Below are 23,016 nucleotides of genomic sequence, written 5' to 3' on the forward strand. Positions count from 1 at the left end.
ATTATAATGAGGGGCCCAATGAGGTCATGACATCCTGCTTCGTTCTTTTTTATCTAATATTGACTAATCTGTTGGAGACCCTGGGTTTTAGTTCTGAGATTTCTTCACCTGGGGACTTCATGTGTTAGTTCTAAAAATAAGAGAGAAACACAGCACTCTCAGCTCTTCTGAGCATCCTTGAGATAGGGCTCATTACTCTTTTGGGGGGAAGCTCTGGGTCAATATTTATAAAATGCTTAGGACAGTATCCAGCATCCAGTAACTACTGCGATATTAGTGCTTATTAAAATAAATAAGTAATAAATAAATAATGAGTGCCAAGGGCCATGATGTTGAGAAGGCTATCTACCTGATCTTCCCCAGAGGATATTATGGGCTGCTTACCTAACCACATAAGGAGCTTGCTAGGACTTGTGCTATAAGGGATAACAGACTTCTTTCTGTCCTGCTGACTGGGGGAAGAAAGACGGTAGGCCTCTTTTATTTGGGGTGTGAGCCAAACATGGGGTCCCGCCCCTACAATGGCATTTTCTAATTCTTACTTAAATGAATAAAATTAAGGTAAAAAAATAAGATGAAAATCATTCATTATTGACAATAATTATTGTAAGTTTACATATAAGTAATAATGTAATTGTGTAGAATCCTGTAACATATTAGTCTATATCAAGATAATCCTAATTGTTAAAAATTAAGATTAAGATTTAGCAGAAATTAAAATTAAGATTGCAAGTAATCAAGGAGTTCTTAAGAGAGATTATCCATATTTAAAATAAATCACCAAAAGTTGGACCAGATAACATAGCAAAGCAGTTCTGCTGTAACAGTCACTGAAGATCAAGCCATACCTTCATATGAAATAAAGTAAATAGAAGCCGGTGTAAATTCTGCACAGACCGAGATGCTCATTACAGGGGCAGAATTTTCTGGAGTGAAGCTGAAGAGGGAACAGAAGGCTGGCTGAGGACAAAGCAAAAGCTGACACCCTCCAACCTTCCCCCACCGCCACTCCTGAGAGGACGTCCCCTGTGGGACAGTCTTTTTTTTTTTTTTTTTTTAAGATTTTATGTATTTATTTGACAGACAGAGATCACAAGTAGGCAGAGAGGCAGGCAGAGAGAGAGGAGGAAGCAGGCTCCCTGCTGAGCAGAGAGCCTGATGTGGGGCTTCATCCCAGGGCCCTGGGATCATAACCCAAACCGAAGGCAGAGGCTTTAACCCACTGAGCCACCCAGGTGCCCCTGTGGGACAGTCTTTAGGAATCTCCCAACCATCTTAATGTTAACACTTTGCTAGAGGGAAAAAAACTTGACAATGGCAAGGTCTCAAGGCCTCTGGTATCTCTAAGGTCCTCTTTAGTATATGAAAGCTCTTTTGAAACCTCCCTTTTTCCTTACCTCCCCCAGCCCTATCGGACCTAACCTGCCACCCTTCACAATCCCAGGGCAGCCGCTCTTTCCTCACACGGGTCCTGTCCCTGTACTTTAATAAGCCATCATTTTGCTCCAAAGACGTCTCCAGAACTCTTTCTTGGCCATTGGCCCCAGACTCCACCACACCAAACCTCACCTATGTTCTAGAACTTCATCAAAGGGACCTAAGCAAGACCTCTCAGTGCAAGGCTTGTCTGGAGCTGGAAGCTCCTACCCCAAGCTAGAGGCGATCCCTATCGCTCTGGGTCCTAGTGATGAAGTTCCAGAACACAGGTGAGGTTCGGTGGGGTGAGGTCTGGAGCCGAAGACCAAGAAAGAATTCTTGAGACATCTTTGGTGCAAAATGGTGGTTTATTAAAGCACAAGGACAGGACCCATGGGCAGAAAGAGCTGCTGACCTGGGGTTGTGAGGGGTGGCGGTTATGTACCTTGGGGGGTGGGGGAAGGAAAGGGAGGTTTCAATAGAACTTTCATATGCTAAAGAGGACCTCCAAGATACCAGAAGCCTTGAGACCTTGCCATTGTCAAGGTCACTTTTCCCTCTAGCATGGTGTTAACATTAAGATGGTTGGGAGAGGGGTGCCTGGGTGGCTCAGTGGGTTAAAGCCTCTGCCTTGGGCTCAGGTCATGATCCTAGGGTCCTGGGATTGAGCCCAGCATCGGGCTCTCTGCTCCGCGGAGAGCCTGCTTCCTCTCTCTCTGCCTGCCTCTCTGCCTACTTGTAATCTCTGTCTGTCAAATAAATAAATAAAAACTTAAAAAAAAAAAAGATGACTGGGAGATTCCTAAAGAATCTCCCTCAGGAGTGGCGGTGGGGGAAGGTTGGAGGATGTTAGCTTTTGCTTTGTCCTCAGCCAGCCTTCTGTTCCCTCATCACTAGGGCCTGTCTTCCCCTGCAGTCTGCCCAGGGGCAGGACGGCCAACCTGACATTTGGGATTCTGCCTCCTTTCAAGTGCATGTTGCCGGAGCCTATCACACAGTGGGCGGTAAGAACAACGTCTTAATCACAAAAAGGCATTCACTTTGGATCATAGAAGACGCATTTCAGCTTTGGGAAAGGAAGAAAGCAGATCTTTATGTAAATTGAAAGTTTCAAGAGTTTTCCAAGTTTATTGGTTCTTCACTTTGACTTTATCCTACCAATTCCAGTGGGTTCTGCCTGGCAGGGATCTTACCTCACAGGGTTTTTATCTTGTGCGGCCCCCGCGGGATTTTCTGAGGCTGTATTCCAGAGGCCTGCAAGCATCTTAAGCAGTCCTGTCTTAGGAGCTAGGCCTGCTTGGCTCTGGGAAGACTATAAATGTGGGAATATGGGAACATCCACGGAGAAACGATTTCCCAAGTGTGTTCCATAGGGATGTGACTCTGCTGCCAGACGCTAGTTGGTAATAAAAGCAAGTGAGCAGGACAGAGAGGATGGAGAGCTGAGAGGGAGGAAAGGAAGAGGATGGGAGGAAGGGAAGAAGACAGAAAGTAAGAAAAAGGAAAATTTCCATAGGAATTTGTTTGTTTGTTTACTGTGGAACTTACCAAGATCTTTGCTTTGCTAATACAGAGTTACCACGGTCCCTCCCTGGTCCCAGGACACAGGTGAACCCAAATGCAATTAACACAGATGCTTTTTTGAGAGCACCTTGTGGCAGGAATGACCTGTGGATATACCTTGGGAACTGTTGTCCATCCTTTAACAGAAACCAAAAGGTAGACGGTTTCTCTGCATATTTAGTGTTGTTGTAATGTTTCTCCTTTCTGACAATGCTTAGAAAAAATAAATTGGAAAGAAATATGCTAATATGTTAACAGTGTTACCTCTTCCTGATGGCTGGGTATATTACTTAGTACACCCCCACCATCCCCCCACCGCAGTAACATTTTTTTGTACTTTGCAAAAATCAACAGTTAACATACATGATTCAACCACAAAATGATTAAATAAAAATGAGGCCTTTATGACCTTGGCTAAACCACCCAAATATGGCAAGTCTGTTAGTGAGTGACTTACCTCTCTTTGCTTAGCTATGCATTTTGTGAATTCCTTCGCAGTGACACCTTCTGGTGGTACAGATGCGTTGGTAACCGCTAGGACCTCAGACTCCTTCACACTGTCATCCAAAAGCAGCTGGTATTATGGCCCATGAGAAAAGAACCGACTTGCCAAGCCTTTCCTGTGTCATGTGAGAAGACGACGGTGCATCCAGCTTGCATGTTGGTGTGTCTGTCCCCTGCCACAGGCTCCCTGGGAGCAGCCCCGGGCCCTCATCGGGCACAGGGTGAGTGCTGTGCGAGGTTGAAATAATACACTGATTTTCTTATGAGGCTTTCTCTCCTTTTGGAAATTGCTGGGAATACTAATAAGCATCCTATTGGGAACGCTCACATTTTGCATTTTAGAGCACTGGGAGAATAAGTCAATGGTCGTGCTTGCTAAAGCTGGGGTGGGGGTGGGGGATGGTAGATAGAAAACCTGGTCCCCAGTGACCCCCTCTCACGCACACACACACTGCAGGGACCTTTATCCCAAAACACCACTGAAATACAGAAATGGTCACAGGTGAAAACCAGGCTTTCTATATTGAGTTTCAGATCACAGAGTACAAAAGCCGGTGTTCTAGCAGTGATGGGAAGGGAGATCAGTCTGGAAAGGCTTCATGTGTCTGGTGGGACTTCAGCAGGAATAAAGGGATTTCCACATAATCTAAATGTTTAGTGTTGTACCCGAGTTTTCGTGTCCGAGAAACCACCAAGGAGCCAACACCAATGCAATCACATGGGGGTTTATTTAACAAGCTTAAGCTTGGGCCCAAGTATACCCAACACAGCAGAGGAGGGACTTGGACCCAAGCTTAAGCTTGTTAAATAAACCCTTGTGTGATTGCATCGGTGTTGGCTCCTTGGTGGTCTCTCGGACGTGAAAACTTGGGTACAACATTTGGAGATCCCACCAAGATCTGGGAGACTCCCAGGACCCCAACCCAGAGGGTCTTGGCACTGGCTGAGGAGTGCACTCGTTTTTTTCTATTTGTGCGCATACTTTGGGAGCTCCAATCTACATTTTTACCCATAGGAATTCCAACTTGTATCTAGGTTGACATTGGCTCAAGCGGACGCATGGCGGGCAGTTGACCAGGGGTCTTGGAAGACGTCCTTTGCCCCCGCAGGGGGTTTGAGTCCCCCTGGGTGATCTCCGGGGGTTAGAGTCCCCCTAAGTGGTCACAGGGGGTTTGAGTCCCCCACCATTTCAGGGGGTTGGAGTCCCCCTCAGTGGTCACCAGGGGGTTTGTGGTCCCCCAAGGCAGACAGGGTGTTCGAGTCCCCGTAGGTGGTCAGGCGTCTTGTTTTTGTTGTCTGTTGTGCTGTTTGTTAAGTTTACAGGGATTTTTGGAAGAAATATCCCTTAACCCCTCCTGGAGGATGTTGGGTCCCCCAGTAATGGGTCCATGGTCAAAGGAGCGAGACTGATACAAAGCGAAGGTCAAGCAAAGCTTTATTTCGTGCCAAGCATCAAGAATCAAACCTACCATCAAACAGACCGGTCGGGGCCGCCCCTTACAGAGAGGGTGACCCCTCCCTGCCTCACAGACTAACTTTTATAGAGCAAAGGCCATGTGGTTGAGCCTGGCCACACACAGGTGGCCAATGAGATTGCAACACACAGAGAAAGCTGCACAGTCATGCTAGGTCACAGACGGGTGGCCAATTGAATTACAATTCACCCCATAGTCGCTATTTGAACTAGCTTATCACCTTGGTCAGAACTGGCATCCAAAAGGCGCCCAAAAGGTGGGGTCCACACCTTGGTAGCTAGGGAGACAATATGTGCGCTTTACTGATTAGATGTCTCCACCTGACCTGACTCATCCCGGCATTGGGGCTGTTATCTCCACCTGACCTGACCCACCCTTGTATTTGGGCTTTGTTTCCTGGGACTGGTTTCCCGGACTTGCTTTTAAGTAAGTTCCCCTGGGGGGAGGGGCAGGGTCAGTTTAAGTTTTACTGCATAAACAAAAAAATGACTGTTCAACCGAGGTGGGGCCACTCTGGCTAAACAGGCCCTTACATTTAGCCAACGTGATCTTTTCCTGATTTCCTATGGTTTGAGCAACAGGAGGCTATCACCTGAGCCCTTACTGGGTTCTACCATGATGTTTGGTTGTTTGCAGGTGACAGACATGAGAAAAAGTAGGCGTGTGCCACCCACGCAGTATACACCCTCAGATAACCTTGTTTCTTCAGCTCTAAAATTTACATTTTCATATCTCAACTTCTTTGAAATTGTGATGCATCTTTGAGTTGACAGCATGTCAGTTTAATTGGCAGCATGTTTTTCTTTCTTACTAGAAAATAATGGTGCGTGTCATAAAATATGGTATCCCGGGTCAGAGGAAATATGGTAATGAATATTCATGTGCCCATTTCCATATGTATAAACGTACATGCTTGCGCATATGTTTGCCGGTACTCACATCAGTGTTTGAGTTTGTGTGAGAGGTGCAGATGAGCTGCTCTAGTGGGCATGAGGCTTAGCCCTTTATTATCTGTCTAACCCGGGTTTGGATGTGTCTGGTCTCCAGTTTTATTAGGAAAACTAGACGAATAATAATTCTGAGCCAAACGATGTCTAGGACACGTGTTGAATTACTATGGTTGAGGGGTCTGTTCAGATCCATGTCTTACCAACCCATTTTCAAGTCCCAGGAGATTGGGGACTTGGATCTTGGGTTGACACAGGGCGTGCTAAGTTAAACTCCATAAGCCTCAGGGAAGGAGATCGCTGTAATGGGACTTTGTTTCATTTCAATAATTTGCAAGGACACTGCTCATCCGTCCGTCCCACTTCCTTCCTCTGGCTTCCTTTCCAGGTCATGCAATCCCTGCAGGAATAACAAATAGAAGAATAAGGGACTTGTGAGGTTGTTCAATGTCAGTGAAGAGTGCCACAGCCTCCCTCGGCTTGAGTAGGTTTGAGTTACAAACATTCCTCCTCCTCCTCCTCTTGTGCCTGTTCCAGGGAAAGCTGGAGAGTCTCCCGGTCCACTCACCAACATCACAGCCCTACTGCAGGCCTTCGAAACAAGGATATCAATCCCCCAGGAGTACCATTGACCCTTGAACAAACAACATGTGGTTAGGGGCATCGACCAACCCCCACCTTCCCCTGAGCTGTCAAAAATCCGTGTGTAACTTTGGACTCCCCCCAAACGTGACTTCCAATAACCTACAGCGGACGGGAAGCCCTACCCATAACCGAAACAGGCGATGAACACATATTTGGTATGTTCTATGTATTATATGCTGTATTCTTACAATAAAGTAAGCTAGAGAAAAGAAGATGTTAAGAAAATCATAAGGAAGAGAAAATCCATTTGTAGTATTTTTTTTTTTTTTGAAGAAAATCCCCTTGTAAGGGAACCCAGGGCAGTTCAAACCTGTGTTGTTCAAGGATCAGCTGTAAGTTATGTGAACACTGTTCAACTGAAAACTCTTAGTAGCAAAGCCCTTGCCTCTTCTACAGGCCTTTCTGGGCCTTTCTCTGCCTCTTCTCTCTAAACTCCAGCCACACACTTCCTCCTTCAGGACCCCCAAGCCCTGTGCTTCCTCTCATCTAAGGACCTTCGCTCAGGTTCGTCTTCCTTCCAGAAGCTCACCTCACCCCCTCCCCTTTCACCTTGCTGACGTCTCCTTTCCCCTCAGGTCTCAGCTTAACCGTTGGCCCTCCAGCACGCCTCCCTGTCTCTTCAGACGAGGTCAGAGCCCCTGTTCTAGGCTTTCTCAGCACCTGGAAGGTGGTAACACTCATTATAATTGCAATTAAAAAATTAATTGAGGGGGGCGCCTGGGTGGCTCAGTGGGTTAAAGCCTCTGCCTTCAGCTCAGGTCATGATTCCAGAGTCCTGGGATCGAGCCCCACATCGGGCTCTCTGCTCAGCAGAGAGCCTGCTTCCTCCTCTCTCTCTCTCTCTCTGTCTCTCTCTCTGCCTACTTGTGATCTCTGTCAAATAAATAAATAAAATATTTTAAAAAAATTAATTGAGGGGCGCCTGGGTGGCTCAGTGGGTTAAGCCTCTGCCTTCGGCTCAGGTCATGTTTTCAGGGTCCTGGTATCGAGCCCCACATTGGGCTCTCTGCTCTGCAGGGAGCCTGCTTCCTCCTCTCTCTCTGCCTGCCTCTCTGCCTGCTTGTGATTTCTCTCTGTCAAATAAATAAAATATAAAAAAAATTAATTGAATAATTATTTTCTTATTCTTTGGCTCCCCTGATAAAATAAAAATGCTCCAAGAGGGAGGGTGATATATGCATGTTTTCTGTGTTCCCAACACCTGGGACGGGAACTTTATATAGAGTAGACAGTAAGTACACATTGAACGAATGGCCAAATGAGGAGAGCTCTGGTCAGCTGCAAGTACTTTTCCCTTAAGAGGTGAACTACTTTTTTTTTTTTTTTTTAAAGAGGTGAACTACTTTTGAAATCATCCTAAAGCTGTTCTGACTTTGAACACCACCAGCTCTAGCTGTTTGGAGTAGACGCTGTGGTTTTGAAGGCACCGAAGATGGAGTACAGCAAGAGGGAAGGTCTTCTTAGACTCAGAACTCAAAAATGTTCTAGAATAAGAAAGAACTCATTGTTAGCCTGCAGAAACTGTGTGTTATGTTATTGTGGTCCCACTCGTGGCTTACATCAGTTAGCGTCTTCCTTTTTTGCTCTTTTCGCTCTTGTAAGGTATGCGGCGAGGTCATCGATTTGGAAGGGAAGTTGGGAGGAGAGAGAGAGTGGTGTGTTCTCCAGACAAACAGCAGCCCATCACATGTCTTTATTGGATTAGATTCACAGGCATGGACAAATAGCCTGGAAGTTGGCCGTGCATGCACTGATCATGCCTGGTTTCTTCTTCTTTTGTAATGAAGGGACGGACCTATCATGTCACAGTGCTCAGGAGGGATATTTGTTAGATAAATGAATTACTGAATTCTCAAGCAATAGGGCAAGGGTGTTTCATCCCCTGGACAGCAACCACCCCATGGCATCTATTATCTTGGGTAGGTGTTGGAATGCTTCATAAATGTCAGGCCCCCTAGTTGTATTAACATTGATAAGATCACAGGGAGGGAGAATGAGAGAGAGAAGTTGCCTCTTGGGAGAAAGAGAACGATAGGACAGGAACCACAGCATGGGTGTGATCTAAAAATCCAGGCACGGGGCCGGGCTTTGTCTCCTTGATGTGTCCTGGGCCACGGACACATTACAGTATGTTACCCTCAATCTTTTCATGTTGATAGTCTGGTAGATGAGGGATTCTCTTCCTTCAAAATTTTCTCTCCTTCTTAATCTTTGCAAAAAATAAACAATTTCCTCCATCCCTAATTTCCTTTCTACGATTCCCATCAAGATGCCGTCTCACACGTAAGTGTATTCAATGAGTCCAGCTGAGCTCAGCCTTCCCCGGGCTTCAGATGTTGGCCACCTGGACTTTTCCCAGGGTGAGGTGAGGACTGTACCCTTCATGTAGCCCCAGTCCTGGGAAGTGGTACCATATATTTTTTTTAATTTAATTTTTTTAAAAGATTTTATTTATTTACCAAGAGAGAGAATGAGAAAGAGTGAGGGAGAGAGAGCATGAGAGAGGAGAGGGTCAGAGGGAGAAGCAGACCCCTGCCAAGCAGGGAGCCAGATGCAGGACTTGATCCCAGGACTCCAGGATCATGACCTAAGCTGAAGGTAATCACTTAACGAACTGAGCCACCCAGGCACCCAAATGGCACCACCTTTCATGTAGATGTCCAAGCCAGGAACTGGTGTCCATCTCAGTCCTAACTCGGTTCCTCGCTTCACACCTACTCAGCCACTGGGTTCTCCTCTTTTCCTCCTAAACATTTTGCATCCTCTTCATCTCTACAACCTTTGCTCAGCCAGTCCTTTAACCTCCTCGTGCCTTCAGTTTTATCCCAGTTCTCGTCCTGTGCCTTGAACCTCTTCTTGCCATTGTGGCCAGAAAGGCCTATCTAAGCTGCTGATGGGCTACAGCATTTCTCTCCTTCAAAGTGGTGAAGTGGGGGGACTCAGGCAAACCCCATACTCCTTAGCATGGGATGTAAGAAGATCTGTCCATTTCGTGTCTGTTAACTCAGCATATGTATTGGTAGCATATCCCTTCTCGTTCTCAGAAGTGCTCCAGTTTGGAGGGTAGATAACACGTAGTCACCCCAAACACAAAAGCCATTAATGGCTGTCTTTTACCTACTTCTCCAGCTCTGCCTACATTTAGCTCCTCACTTCCCGGGCTTCCTCCTTAGTCTGCAGCAGGATTATTACAGGTCAGGGAAACACAGGTAGATATGACAGTGTCTAAAAGATGACTGCAACCATTTTCTCTGGGTTGATTTCTTGGGAATGGGAAGCCCTGCCCTGGAGCCCTTGGTTGACTTCTCATGTCTGCTTGTCAACTGCTGAGGCACATGCCCTTTCCTGAATGAGTTCTTGGAAGGTGGAATAGAATTACTGTGACTAGTTTAATTTGACCGTTTTGGGGTAGAATAGATGTTAGAGAATAGACAGATTTTATTTTATGTTATTTATTTTTTAAAGATTTATTGATTTATTTTAGAGAGGGGTGGGGAGGAGCAGAGGGAGAGGGAGAGACAAACTTAAGCAGACTCCATGCTGTACATGGGGCTTGATCCCACGACCCTGTGATCGCAACCCGAGCTAAAACCGAGAGTTGGACGCTCAACCAGCTACATCCCCCAGGTACCCCTACAATGTCAACTTTAACTGAACTCATCTTTGGCTCTGTTTCTTCCCCTCAATAGCAAACTCATTGAGGTGAGGGCCCGTGCTGGAGCCCTTCGCCCAGTGCCTGGCATTGGCAATTTTTGTTGTTGTTGAACCTTTCGGATGAAAGTAAGCAAGGTGGTGTGATGTGGGGCAAGCAGGGGCTTTGGAGGTAGACAGAAGTAGGCTTGATCCCAGCTCCGTATTTATTGCCTATGTAGGATCCATCTGGATTTCTGAATTCAGATTTCTCTACTGTGAAATGAAGCAAAGATTACCTCCAAGCACATGTAACCCATTTAAAGTGGCTGAAAGAGCCACAAACATTACCTCACCTTCTTACCATTTTTGTCAATTTGCCCTAAGAAAATTTTTGAATGAGGCTGCTGTCGTGTGGGTGGGGGTGGGTGGGTGCATGTGGGAACCATTAATAGGAAAATGAGGAAAATTTCTCTATGAAAAGTGTCATTCCTGCTATTGCCCTCTGGAATTTGTAAGATCTTTGCTGACTATTTGACCTACATGAGGAAAAAAAAAACTTCTCCTACTCTAGTTTTTATTCCAAGACAGTGTTTCTAAGGTGTGTGATTAGTGAGTTATCATAGCTTCTGATGATGATTCCTGTGCAAAAATGTCATGGTCATATCATTTAGGGGAATTCAGCACGACATAATTTCTCCCCAGACATTCATTATAAACTTAGTGTATTAAAGGTTTAGAGAGTCCCCAGGAGAGAGATTTGTTTTCATTGTTCAACCTATATTTCCCCAAACTTATTTTTTTTATTAAATTCAATTTAGTTAACATATAGTGTGTTATTAGTTTCAGGGGTAGAATTTATGATTCATCAGTCTTATATAACACCCCGTGCCCATTATATCACATGCCCTCCTTAATGCCCATCCCCCAGTTACCCTGTCCCCCCAACCTCCTCCCTTCTGACCACATCCTATGATTAAGATTCTCTTATGGCTTGCCTCCTTCTCTGTTTTCATCTTATTTTATTTTTCCTTCTCTTCCCCTATGTTCATCTGTTTTGTTTCTTAAATTCCACATAGAAGTGATATCATATGGTATTTGTCTTTCTCTGACTAACTTATTTCGCTCAGCGTAATACCCTCTGGTTCCATCCACATCACTGCAGGTGGCAAGATTTCATTTTTTGATGGCTGAGTGGTGTTCCCTGTATATGTGACACCAGTAGCTACCCTCTGCCCAAGGACAGGGGCACTGGGGGCAGCAAGGCTCAGCTCTGTCGGCTTTTCCACTTATGAGGGTCCCAGTTGGCTTGTAAGGGGCAGAGTTGGGGCCATGAGGTCACATGTCTTCAAGTTGCCAGTAATTCCTAGGGGAGCCCTAGCTTGCTGGTCTCCTTCTATCCATAGCTTTTCCCGCTCTTCCTCTACATGTTAAATGCCTTCCTTTTTAATCCAAATTTTATGAATCTCCTTTTCCTTCAAGACCCAACTTTTATCTACTTTTGCTTTCATTTCCCGCTGGACCTGGAGGAAAGCACTGCTGAAAAATTTCCCTAGATTTGTTAGAACGTGAAAAACATATTAGGGTTGTTGGGTCCGTGGTCAAAGGAGCGAGACTGATACAAAGCGAAGGTCAAGCAAAGCTTTATTTTGTGCCAAGCATCGAGAATCGAACTGACCAGCCAGGGCCGTCTCTTGCAAAGAGGTGACCTCTCTCCTCTTTACAGACTAGCTTTCAAGGGCAAAGGCCATGTGGTTGGGCCTGGCCACACACAGGTGACCAATGAGATTGTAACACAGAGAAAGCTGCACAGTCATGCTAGGTCACACATAAGTGACCAATTGAATTACAATTTACCCTATAGTAGATATTTGAACCAGCCTATCACCTTGGTCAGAATTGGCGCACAAAGGGCACCCAAAGGGCGGGGCCCACACTCCTTGGTAACCAGGGAGACAGTATGCGCCCCCAGTGATTGGATGTCTCCACCTGGCCTGACCCACCCTTGTATTTGGGCTTTGTTACCTGGGACTGGTTTCTGGGACTTGTTTTTAAGTAAGTCCCCTGAGGGGGGGTGGCAGGGTCAGGATGGAGCTGCTCTGGCTAAATAGGCCCTTACAGGGTGACGAATCCCATCTCCTATCTGACGTTGAGGAGAAAGCACCCTAAAACATCATCCGCTCCCCCGGGCACGCCCAGCTCTGTGATACCATTGGTGGGAACACTTGCCGTGAACCAGCACGAGACCACGGGGCCCCAGGTTAGGAGGGTGTCGTGTGTACGTGTTCCTGTGAGTGTGGACACCCTAAAAAAGGAAGGGAAACTCTTTAGGAAAAATACCATTCAAGTATGAATTCTTACGCATGTTCTACAAAATTCTACCTTTGATGCAATAATTTTGAAATAACTGCTGGAATCACTCATTATTCCTCTCGTGCTGTCCTGGTTGCTGGAGCTTCAGCTGAGAGGGAAACAGGTACCTGCTTCCCACTTCCTGCGGCTGTCTCCAGGCCAGACCTCAGCAAGAGTGTGCACAGAATTCCTGGTAACGAATTGCATCATCAAGTACCTTTATATGGAGCTTGCAGACATTTTGGAATAATATCGCACACTTTTGGAATAATATTATATTAGCAAGAATTTTGAGTCGAGAAGCTCCATGCTCGTATCAGGTTTCATTCCAAGCAGCGTGTGTGTTAAGTGCGTTTAGGGTCTTTCCATGAGTTTTTGTATGTGTTTTCCTTTTACCAGGAAACTTTTTTCCTTGCCCAGCTTCACGTTACAGCTTGAATGGAATGAAACTGGAGTGATTCAGAGTAAGTGAACCAATGACATTAAATTTTATCTGCAGTTTCTAAGTGGTGCCGGCTTTCTGGGACCCAGAAAAACGGTGCATTCCCAGTCCCTGCAGGAAGATGGGGGAGCATCGAGTTCATACAACATCTAGTTAGGAAACAACGTTTTCTCCTATAAATCTCAGGTGGGCCGCAGCCGCATCTAAGACGAGGATGTATAATCAGCACCTTTGTTCCTCGTACTGAATGTTTCCCAGCACGATGCTGCTCCTTGTAAATCTGATGGAGAAATCCCAGCTCGGTGAGGTGGAACCATGGGATGGAGGATTTTCTCCGAGGAACTGCCACCAACTTGGCTTAATACTCTCTCAGTCCAAGGGGCGCCGGGGTGGCTCAGTGGGTTAAGGCCTCTGCCTTTGGCTCAGGTCTTGGGATCGAGCCCCACATAGGGGGGGTGTCTCTGCCTGCTTCTTCCTCTCTCTGCCTGCCTCTCTGCCTACTTGTGATCTCTGTCTGTCAAATAAATAAATAAAATCTTAAAAAAAAATACTCTCTCAGTCCGAGCTCACAACTTCTGGTCCCTTCTGTTTTACCAGTTTTATTTCTGGTAGATGTTCTTCAACCTCATTTGGTATTATTATTCAGGGTTCTTATCCAGTTTAAAGTCCCTCTTCCCCACCCCAGTGAAGCTCGGGCTCCCTATCTCCCTCCTCCTGCACTCCAGGTCCAAACACCTGCGCAGGGCTGGGCTCAGGCTGGGGTCCCACGTCTCTGGCTTCCCTTTCTCCATGGCAGCTCCTGCTACGCTGGCTGCGGTTGGTGGTGTAGGCTGTTGACTTCTGCTTGGTTGGGACGGAGGATCCTCTGTCCCAAGGTTCTTGGCGTGGGAGCCAAGGCCTGCAGGTTCTCCTCCCTCTGCCTTGCCTTCACCCTCGGAGGAGCTGTTGTTCTGGAGTTACTGGAAGAACCTTACCCGATCACTGAGGGTTGTCAGAATCTTTGGGGTCCCTCTCAGCAGCCACTACAAACTTGGGATTCTGGATGGGAAGCTGAGTGACCAAACACCTCAGAGTTTCCAGGTGCCTCTGCCTCCAGGTGAAACATGGATTCCCTGCCAGCTGGAGGTGTTCAAGTAATAGGGTGAAAGTCCTCTTTCCCTTCCCGGGGTAAATGGAGAAGACATTCTCCTTAATACAACTTTGTTCCTCATTCACATTGCAGTATAGAGAGAGTCATTTTGCTTATCATGAACCTCAATTTTCTTTTCTGTAAAATGGAGACAACTTTCTCACTGATTTCCTACACTTCGGAGGCTTTTTGCCAAGATTTAATGCAGTGATATGTAGGTCGGGGTCTTTTCATCTCCTCGCCTGGCTTGTGACAATCAAAATTCTCTCTGGACACTGCCCAGTGTCTTTTGGGGAGCACACTTACCCCCAGGTGAGACCAGAGTAAGAATGAATGATGTTAAGCTGACTGGCTGCTTTCCATCCTGGAGCTCTGAATGCCATGTGGAGACCAGGGCTTTGAACTGTCCTTTAGAAAGCAGTGAGTTAGGCCAGCCAAGGCCCCCGCAGCAGCTTTCCGCTTGACTGTGTCGAGCTGTGCCAATGAAAGTATCACGTCTATTGTATCAAAGAAGGATAATGTATTGGACTCAATGATGAGAATATGAAATCTGTGTGGCTAGATTTGTAAACCCACAGGTTTGTGGCAACGCAGGACATGTCATTTGAGATAGAGTGTATAAAATGTTGGAGTAGGGAGCGCAGGCTGATCTGGGCCTGTCTGATGTATGAAGACACAAGCACAATACAGACAAGGACCTGCTGAATGATTATTTCTCGAGTTCATAAGACTGGGCTGTACATGGTGCGGGGGGGTTGATGGCATGTGTGGGGCGGGGGTCCATGCTGAGGCCAGGCTCCCTGCTGCCTTGGTGGTGGTCACAGCCTCCAGGGGTGGCCCAGAGAAAAGGCCCGTGGAGCAGTGGGATAAATCATTTTGGAAACTCATCCTTGGTGTGTGATTGTAATGGAGACAGATGGGGTTTAAATGGCAGACAAGGAGGAAGGACATATAATAAAAGGCTGGGGCAGTTTGCAGCAGCTTCTCTATTCCTGTTCCTGCTAGCCCGGTGGTCACGGGCCGGTGCGAATAAACTGTCCATGGAACAGTTTGGTTGCCCCAGCCTGCCTTCCTCAGTTGCTTTGCTTCTTGGAGGGTTATGTTAGAGGAAATGATGAAATTGTTTATTATTCTTTTATTAGGATCCAAAAAGTGTGCTATGAGCAGGTGGAAAGGAGGAATGAGAAAACTAAAGTGGAGCCCCCTGGGAAGGAAGGAAGGAAGGGAGGGAGGGAGGAGAGAGGGAAGAACGGAGGAACGACTTTGGTGGAGGAGCAGGTTTTATTTATGGAACCTGCGAGATACCTGTTTCCAACCAAGTTCCTATTCCCACTGTGTTGCCGGTGAACTGAGACAGAAGAGCTATGTCCTTTTGCCAGCAGGTGGCGCCATAAGAACCTCCTATAGGAAAAGGGGGCGGCAACGTAAGCAGGAGCCTTGGTATTTTCCTTCCCGGAAAAGTCTAGTCATCAGTGTGGTTCCTGGTTTTGCTGACATCAGCAACATGTGCGCACCCCTTAAAGAGTTTTCAGAAGATTCATCTCTCCCCTCATTATTCGTATAGTTGTATTGCTCATTCAGTGGAAGATTATATTCCCGTAAAAGGAAGAAAAGAAAAACCTGAGGGCTTAAAACAAACAGACAAAAAAAAAGTATATATATATATATGTAATTATATATATATATATATAGACATATGTATTATATATCTTAATTACTGCAGTTACTTGAGGCACACATCTCTGTAGTGGGTACAATAGATGTTCTTGTGAGGTTATGCTAGATGGTTAGAGACAAAGGAAGCCTGCCCTGTTCTCACACTCCTGTCCTCCTCCTCTGGGTTGGAAGGATTCCTTGTGGCCAAATATCTCCCCAATACTAAGCAGTCTCTCAGACTCAGGGGGAACCCTGTGCCGGAGGTAGTGGGCGTTTCTGACCTTCACAAACAGCTCTAAGAAGGTAGGTGTTACGGACTTGTCTTTCAAATATCCTGCGCATTCCCTGCCATTCGGGGGACTTTGTCTGCCGGCGTTGGGGTCTGCTCGTAGGCTGGCATCCTTTGATCCAGCCTCATCAGTGCGTGATTTTCCACTCTCACCAGCTGGGCTGGAACCAGGGCCTTGGTCTAGGGTGTTGATGGAGACATCTTGATCTTGACACAGAACAGAGATGCCCTTGTTGGAGTCTTTGCCCTTTGGGGGTCTTTGACAATCTTTCTCACGGGCTCGTGGCTTCTTGGCTGTGAAGCGGGAAGCTCTGTAATTTTGAGATAGTGACTCTTCTTTGCTTTTCATGGAGTCCTTTAGGGCAGTGTGATGGAAAGGAGGCATCTGGGACTTGGTTTTATGTATTTCTTGGGTTGTGTTGGTGAGCAGTGCTCTGGGGAAAGAGGTAAAAAGAAGAAAGATCTCTGAAAACCAATAAAAAGGCCCATACTTTGAATTTGCCAGGTGTTAGACCATGTTCCCTTTCAGTGTGGTATCAGCTGAGGTGATGGTGGCTGAGAAGGGGGTGGTCCCCATACTGGGAAGTGTTTCCTTGCTTCAGGAGGAAAGGCAGCATTTTCTCAGGGAGAGGATGACTTAGGGCAGTCAAGGGAAGAGGGATTCAGTGGTGTCTCCATGAGTTTAGTAAGCATTTTCTTACCTAACTTTATTAAGCGGTGGAGCTTGGTGCTTCCGTCCTCCTGTTGATGAATGTGAAAGGACATCTTTTGGTTTCTCCTGAATTCCATTCCCCAAGTAAGAGGAGAGCTTTTTCTTGACAATATCTGCTTTGAGTTAATGAATAAGTGTTATGGGTTGAATTCTGTCTTCCCCACATGACATATGTTGAAGACTTAACCCCACAGCATCTCAGAATGTGACCTTATTTGAAAATAGGGCCTTTACAGAGATAGGCAAGTTAGGAGAAGGTTGTTGGTGTCCTTATAAAAAGGGGAAATTTGGGCACAGAGACACAGATAGAGGGAAGACAACGTGGAGGAATGTAGGGAAAAGATAGCCATTGACACTCTAAGAGAGGTCTGAAGGTAGTCCTTCTCTCACAGCCTCAGAACAAATCAACCATCCACACACGTTGATCTTGGACTTGTAGCCTCCAGAATTGTAGGGCAAAAAATAAGCCACCTAGTTCGTGGTTCTCTCTTATGGAAGCCCTAAAAACTAATCTAGTCAGAGGAGAAGGGAAAGGATGCTGGATCGCCCATGGGTTTTCTGGGCAGGGAACCAGCATGTGAACACCTTCAGACCACAGCAGCCTGATTTGGCATGCTGGTTGGAGGCAGAAGGACTTACAGCACTTCCCCAGGGTTGACCTAGACCATGTTAGCAAGGATTTAGAAACACTGAGATCAGAGGTTTAAACTGGCTGGAGGCCCATGGAGGTTTTGTTTGAATGTTTTATTTGGCAAGCATGGTGCTTTCAAGACAAAATAACTGAGTGTGAGTGATACTCAGAGGTGGCGCCCTATTGTTTCCTTCACCTCAATTATGTGCCCTCCTACTCACCTCAACCATGAGTTGCAACTGCCAGCTATGATGAAGTGGGTTTTTCGCTCTTTGAGTAAATGTTTCAGCATCTTGTAGTCATGGCTGCTGTTGAGGACCAGTTCGTTTTCAAGACACCTCACGAATGGGTCACTTGGGTGTGAAAGTCCTGCACTGGTTTGGGAGTGAGCTCCCCGGATCTGCACTGGGGTCAGCAGGCAGCAGGCGGAGGGACTATGACCAGATAAGGGGACTAGAAATCACATTTACCTCCTAGTATCATTTCATCTCATCACTCCTTTGCAAGACAGTCAAGACAAGAGACCATCTTTGGTGAACCCTTTTTCCTCTGTTAGTTCCTCGAATGTCTCTGTGTGTGTGTGTCTCTCTCTCTCTCTCTCTGTGTGTGTGTGTGTGTGTATGTCTCATCCATGTAAGACCTTCATCTGTTTCCTATAAACCAAGAGATTCCAAGACACCTCTTCCAGATAGGCCAATTTTCTGAAGTCTAGACCTGTTGAGTCAGTCAGTGGGCTCGGAAATGAACATAACTTTCCTCTGAAACATGATCTTTCTCCCATGTCTCCTTGTGGAGGCATGGTACCTGTAGGCATCCAACTCTCCAACTCAACAAGGATGCTTGAATGCCTCCTCTGTACCGGGCACTACACTCTTGACTCTGGTTTTATTTTCCCCTGGACATATCATTAATCACAAAGCTCTGACAATCCTACTTTCTAAATATCTTAAAATACTAATTTTTCTTTCCTTGGCCAACTCCCTAGTTTAGGTCTGAACTTTAGGAATTCTCTTCAACATTGCAGCCAGAGTGAACATGCCATCTCCCTACTCCCAGACCCTATAGGGTGAAACCTAAACTCTTTTGCATGACCTATGAAACCCTTCATGATCAAGGGCACTGCCCCCCCCACCCCAACTTTGCTTCCACATTGTGCCTCACCTTCTCCTCACCCCTTATCCTCCTCAGTACTGGGCTGTCTGAAGCAAGTTATGCTCATGCATGCACCTTTCTACATACTGTTCCTTCTGCCAGGAGTGACCTCATTCCATGTGTCCTTATGACAAACTGCACTACCCCCCTGCCCCCTGCATTCTCCTCTCAGATTCTGCCTATACAGTGCCTCTCCTGGGAGATCTTACCTGGGGCCCATAGGAATCTTTTTATATTCCTGCCCTCCTTTGTAAACAATTCTAATTTAGCAATTAGCATTTTCTATTATAATTTTTCAAAAGCACAGATACCTTCCAATTTAAACGTGAGCTTCTAGAAGACACAGACCATGTTTTTTTAAGTTTATGTTCCTGCATCTATCGGAGTAGCTATAATGTCCCATAATAATCTGTCTCAGTATTACCTGAGTTAAAATGTGGGTTTTTGAGCTCAATTCCCAACCTACTGATCCAAAATCTCTACAGATGAGGACAGGGTTTATGCATTTCAGACAATCTACCAACTGGCATGTGGCTGAATCTCAGTTACAATTTCAGTAAATGAATCATGGGAAAATGTTGCCTAGTACAGTGCCTGATAAATACCAAGACGTAATACATATTATTTCTTCCCCTTTTCCTTAATTTCCCCCCCTTCCCTTAATTTTACTGTCAAGAAATTCGAGGCTTAGAAAGAATATGACTTTCCAAAGGACATAGAGGCTGAGGCTCCGAATCAGTTCTTTGCCTCCTGGTCCAGACTCTTCCTGCACCACTTGTCACTGAGGCAAACACTACCCAGCCAGGACCACCACCTACCTCAGCCTGGCCTTCTGCATACCTTCCCTGCCCCCCTCTGTGACGTAGATATATGGTCTTCTGCATCTTTTTGAGAATAGAAGTGGGATTCAACCAGATGGCTTTTAAGGTTCTTTTCCAGTCTGTGAGCTCTCATTCTAGTTTGTTTTCACCATATATTATTATTTATTATAGACAGGGAAATGGAAAGCAGAGAAGTTCAGCTACTTGTGCAGAGTCCTCTCTTAGGCCCAAAGCTGCAGGTTAGAAATAATTCCCAGGCCAGCTGTTTGGACATCACTCTTCGTTCTTGTGTCCATGTATCAGCGGTGTAGACCTAAACAAGTTGACACTGAATCATGACGCCTGGATTTCCTCTGGAGCTTGCTCTAGCATTTTCAGAGCTTCTGAGTTCCAGCACCTGCTTTTAGTGAGAAGGGGCTGTAGTTTTGCAGAACTCGGGTGGATCCTTTCTTTGCTGAATTTTGAAGTAATATAAAAATCAAACTATTTTAATGATGGATGTCATTTCCGCAAAGCATACAATTACAGCAGTTTCAACAAAGCAGTAGGAAAGTTTTAGTCCTGAAACCATCTTTTCTTGATGGATCAATCAATCGCTTGATTAAGTGATAAGAGTAAACACTTATGTAAACTTACTTCGTGTTTAGGTACTGTCCCAAGTGCTTGCTGAATCCTCAACTAACTTCACGAGGTGGGGAACATCATTTCCATGTTACATTGGAAGAAAGTGAGGCACAGAAGGTCCAGTAAGCCCCCCAAGGCCTCACAGCTGGTAAACAGGAGTCAGGATTTCAACCCTGACAGTCTGGGTCCAGAGGCAGTGTTCTTAGCCACCATGTTTTAATGAGGTCATTGGGTAGGGGGAGTTTTCTTTCCCAGTTTTTACTGAATGGTATAGACAACCCTGGAGGTTCTGAGGTTCTGGACACCACGTGTAGTCCTTGGCTCTGTGGTGATCAGTAGCTACTAACTAGAAACTGGTTTTTGAGGTTAGTTCCATTATTCTTATTATCACTACTTAACTACTTATACCTGTTAATTGGATAGTCTTCTAAGTGATGTATACATTTGGAAAGGGCTATTCTTTGGATACAGAGGGTTCTATGGAAGAACATTGTTATAAAGACTATGGGCACATGGCTTATGGGTAAAGAAGCCTCTTTGGGAAAACAACAGAAATATTGGCCCTTTGACTTACAGAGTCAAAGAAAACACAGTTCCGACATATCACAATTACTCCTTTGAAATTTTCTCACCTAAGCAAAACCTACAGCCTCTCGTGGGAACACACATGAAAGTACAAGGAGGGTGGCTGAGCAGTTCATTTCAGAGTCAGTCTTACTGGCGAGCGCTGAAAACGGCCAAATGCTCCCTGCTCAGCCCCATCAGAGGGCCTCTCTCAAGACAGAGGATATTGCTCTGTGGTCACTAATCCCGGGGATTTTTTTTTTTCTTTTTCTGTTTTTTACTTCCCTTTCATAATGTGACTTGCACATTAAACAGTTGCTCAATCAATGGCTGTTGACCAGGCGTAGAGATGAAACCACACCAGCCCAGGCATAGTGAGAGGAAAGCAGAATGAAAAATAAAATAAGAAGAAAACAAAGGACTTAAGCAGGAGAGAGCTCATTTGAAACACTGAAGCGACTGGAAGCCTGAGAAGTCTTAGCTGAAAAAGGCTTTCTGATGAGCTGCTCTCAGGGAGCTGTGCCCTCCGGGGAGAGAGGGAGGGAGGAGGGTAGTGGGAGGAGGGCAGGCAGCCTAAAATCCAGGTCCGGGTTAAGTTCTTGTTTCCTTGGTTTCCAGGTCTCTGAAAGAGCCCTTGTCCTGAGTACGGGGTGTCACTCTGGCCTCAGCCAGGCAGTGGCTTGCCGCCCTGCCTCTCCTCCATCTCGGAGGCCTTACCTTGTTGCAACCGCTGCAGTTCTTTCTGGAGCTGTCTCTGCTCCCAGGTCAGCAGCTTCATCTGGTACAGGCAGATGTACTCCAATGTGTGCAGTCTTTGGCGGAGTCTGGCTTCAGCCCGTCTGGCATTCTTCCTCTCCAAATCGAAGTGCTTATATACAGGACCCATGACCATGTGTCTCTCCATCCTCTTCATTTTCTAGAGACAATCATATAAGATTCTGACAGGCACCATAACGAACCTGATAGAGCAAGCCGGGGGTGGGGGGTGAGGAGGAGACCCTGATCCCTGACTTTTAATCAGGTTTCGATGTTTGAATCCTGTGTGTTTCTGAAACGGCAGCTGCCCAGTCACACCATTGGGAACTTTCGCCCCATACTAATGAATTCCTAGAATGACACAGAAGATGGAAGGGAAAATTGTTCCTCTGAGGCTCAGTGTCCTTGCCAATAAAATAGTGATGGATGATAGGCTTCCCACACAGCCCCAATCAGATTGCCATGAAGGTCGAGCATACAAACACCTCTTTGGGAAAAAAAAAAAAAAAATAGAAACATTTTACTTACATAAAGCATTATTCACCCAGTAAGAGAGTCTCTTCCACTATTCTTCAAGAGCTTCCAAAAAGCCTGCTGAAGGGTCTGGAGAGGATGTAGGACTTAGGGCGGAGCCATTCTCTGGGACCCCTTTTGGTTCACTCATTCACACATGAATGGGTCCACGCAGCCTGTAGTCTACCAGGTGCCAGGTGCTATGCTAAGTGCTGAAAGTAGTGATTGATGACTGAGTCAGAGTTCCCACTCCTAAGATGCTTTCAGATTTGTGACATAGAGTCTAATAATAACACACCAGATCTGAAGAGTAGGACTCTTCCAGTCATAAAACAGTGCAGGCATCCTAAACCAGAAGTCTGGGCAGCAGGGGAGAGAGTACTTGGGTTGGACGTCCTCACCCATCTTCTCAGAGCTCCGGTCCTCTCTGCCCTTCTTGTACCCTGATGACCAAGCCCACGCTGGCTTCCTCCTCCTGGGAACCCTAACAAATGCGTAGGCAGGACACAACTTCCTCTTCTTTGAGTTCACGGTACTTACTTCAGAGCTAAGATCACAATATATGCCCAGGATATAAATGGATTGCTCTTGATGGAACTTTGGTGGTAATAATTCAGGAAAAAGCTTAGTGTTGAAAGGGAGGATAAGGTCAAGACCAGAAAAGACATTTTAAGACAGCTTACTTTATAGTCTAAAGTTTAGACCTAACTTTAACTAAAGGACAGGTGAGTAGCACTTACCTACAAAGCCAGAGTTCTCACAATGAGAATGCTGCTTGTATCTTTTGCTATGTCAGGCTGAGTCTGGGTTCATGAGCTTGTTTTTCTCTAGGAAGTTCTGGAGTTTGGTCTTGGAGTGGGGGGCGGGGAGAGGCTGTGGGGAAGACTGTTGAATATACTTGAAAGCTCTCTCCCTGTCACCTCCCCTGGGCAGGAATGCTAACTCCCTGGACATGGGCACCAATCCCAGAGCTCTAAATAGCTCTGTGAGTTAAGGAAGCCTGCCAGCTTCCAGCTGTCCCCTAGTGGGGCCCGCAGTACTCCTTCTGGGCTGTGTCCATGGGAGCCAAGAATGAAAGCAAGGAGTGTTTTACTGTGTTCTCTGTCTCCTTCCCCACCGCACCCCCCTTCTCTTTTTCCACCGCATTTGCCATACCTTCCCCTCCCCCTCCCCACCATGCTCATTCCAACTTCTT

At 46.1% G+C, this 23,016-nt stretch overlaps 1 protein-coding gene across 3 annotated transcripts; it reads right to left on the minus strand.

The window, feature by feature from the left end:
* Positions 1 to 5,412: 5,412 nt before the first annotated feature.
* CCDC190 (coiled-coil domain containing 190) lies at positions 5,413 to 22,685 on the minus strand. Of its 3 annotated transcripts, none has more exons than XM_045982982.1 (4): positions 22,562 to 22,685; positions 21,270 to 21,468; positions 16,750 to 16,873; positions 15,891 to 16,482 (listed from the first exon to the last, which is right to left on the minus strand). In XM_045982982.1, the coding sequence occupies exons 2-4, from the start codon at positions 21,463 to 21,465 to the stop codon at positions 15,891 to 15,893; spliced, it is 912 nt and encodes a 303-aa protein (XP_045838938.1). In that variant the 5' UTR covers positions 21,466 to 21,468; positions 22,562 to 22,685. The 3 variants fall into 3 exon arrangements, 2 of the variants coding, with proteins under 2 accessions (XP_045838938.1, XP_045838937.1); XM_045982981.1 differs by lacking the exon at positions 22,562 to 22,685 and adding an exon at positions 21,837 to 21,934; XR_006815575.1 differs by lacking the exons at positions 15,891 to 16,482; positions 16,750 to 16,873; positions 22,562 to 22,685 and adding an exon at positions 5,413 to 6,305 and having other exon boundaries at positions 21,270 to 21,354.
* Between the last annotated feature and the right edge of the window lie 331 nt (positions 22,686 to 23,016).

The sequence above is a fragment of the Meles meles genome, chromosome 17 (assembly GCF_922984935.1).
Source record: "Meles meles chromosome 17, mMelMel3.1 paternal haplotype, whole genome shotgun sequence".
Taxonomy (NCBI): Eukaryota; Metazoa; Chordata; class Mammalia; order Carnivora; family Mustelidae; genus Meles; species Meles meles.

Excerpts from the sequence above, each read along its gene's own strand:
- CCDC190 (XM_045982981.1), bottom strand. Across the intron at positions 16,874-21,269 it reads ACTGCAGCGGTTGCAACAAG|ATATTGTCAAGAAAAAGCTC; the intron begins GTAAGGCCTCCG and ends AACTCAAAGCAG. Across the intron at positions 16,483-16,749 it reads CCACCGCTTAATAAAGTTAG|AGCACTGCTCACCAACACAA; the intron begins GTAAGAAAATGC and ends CTCTTTCCCCAG.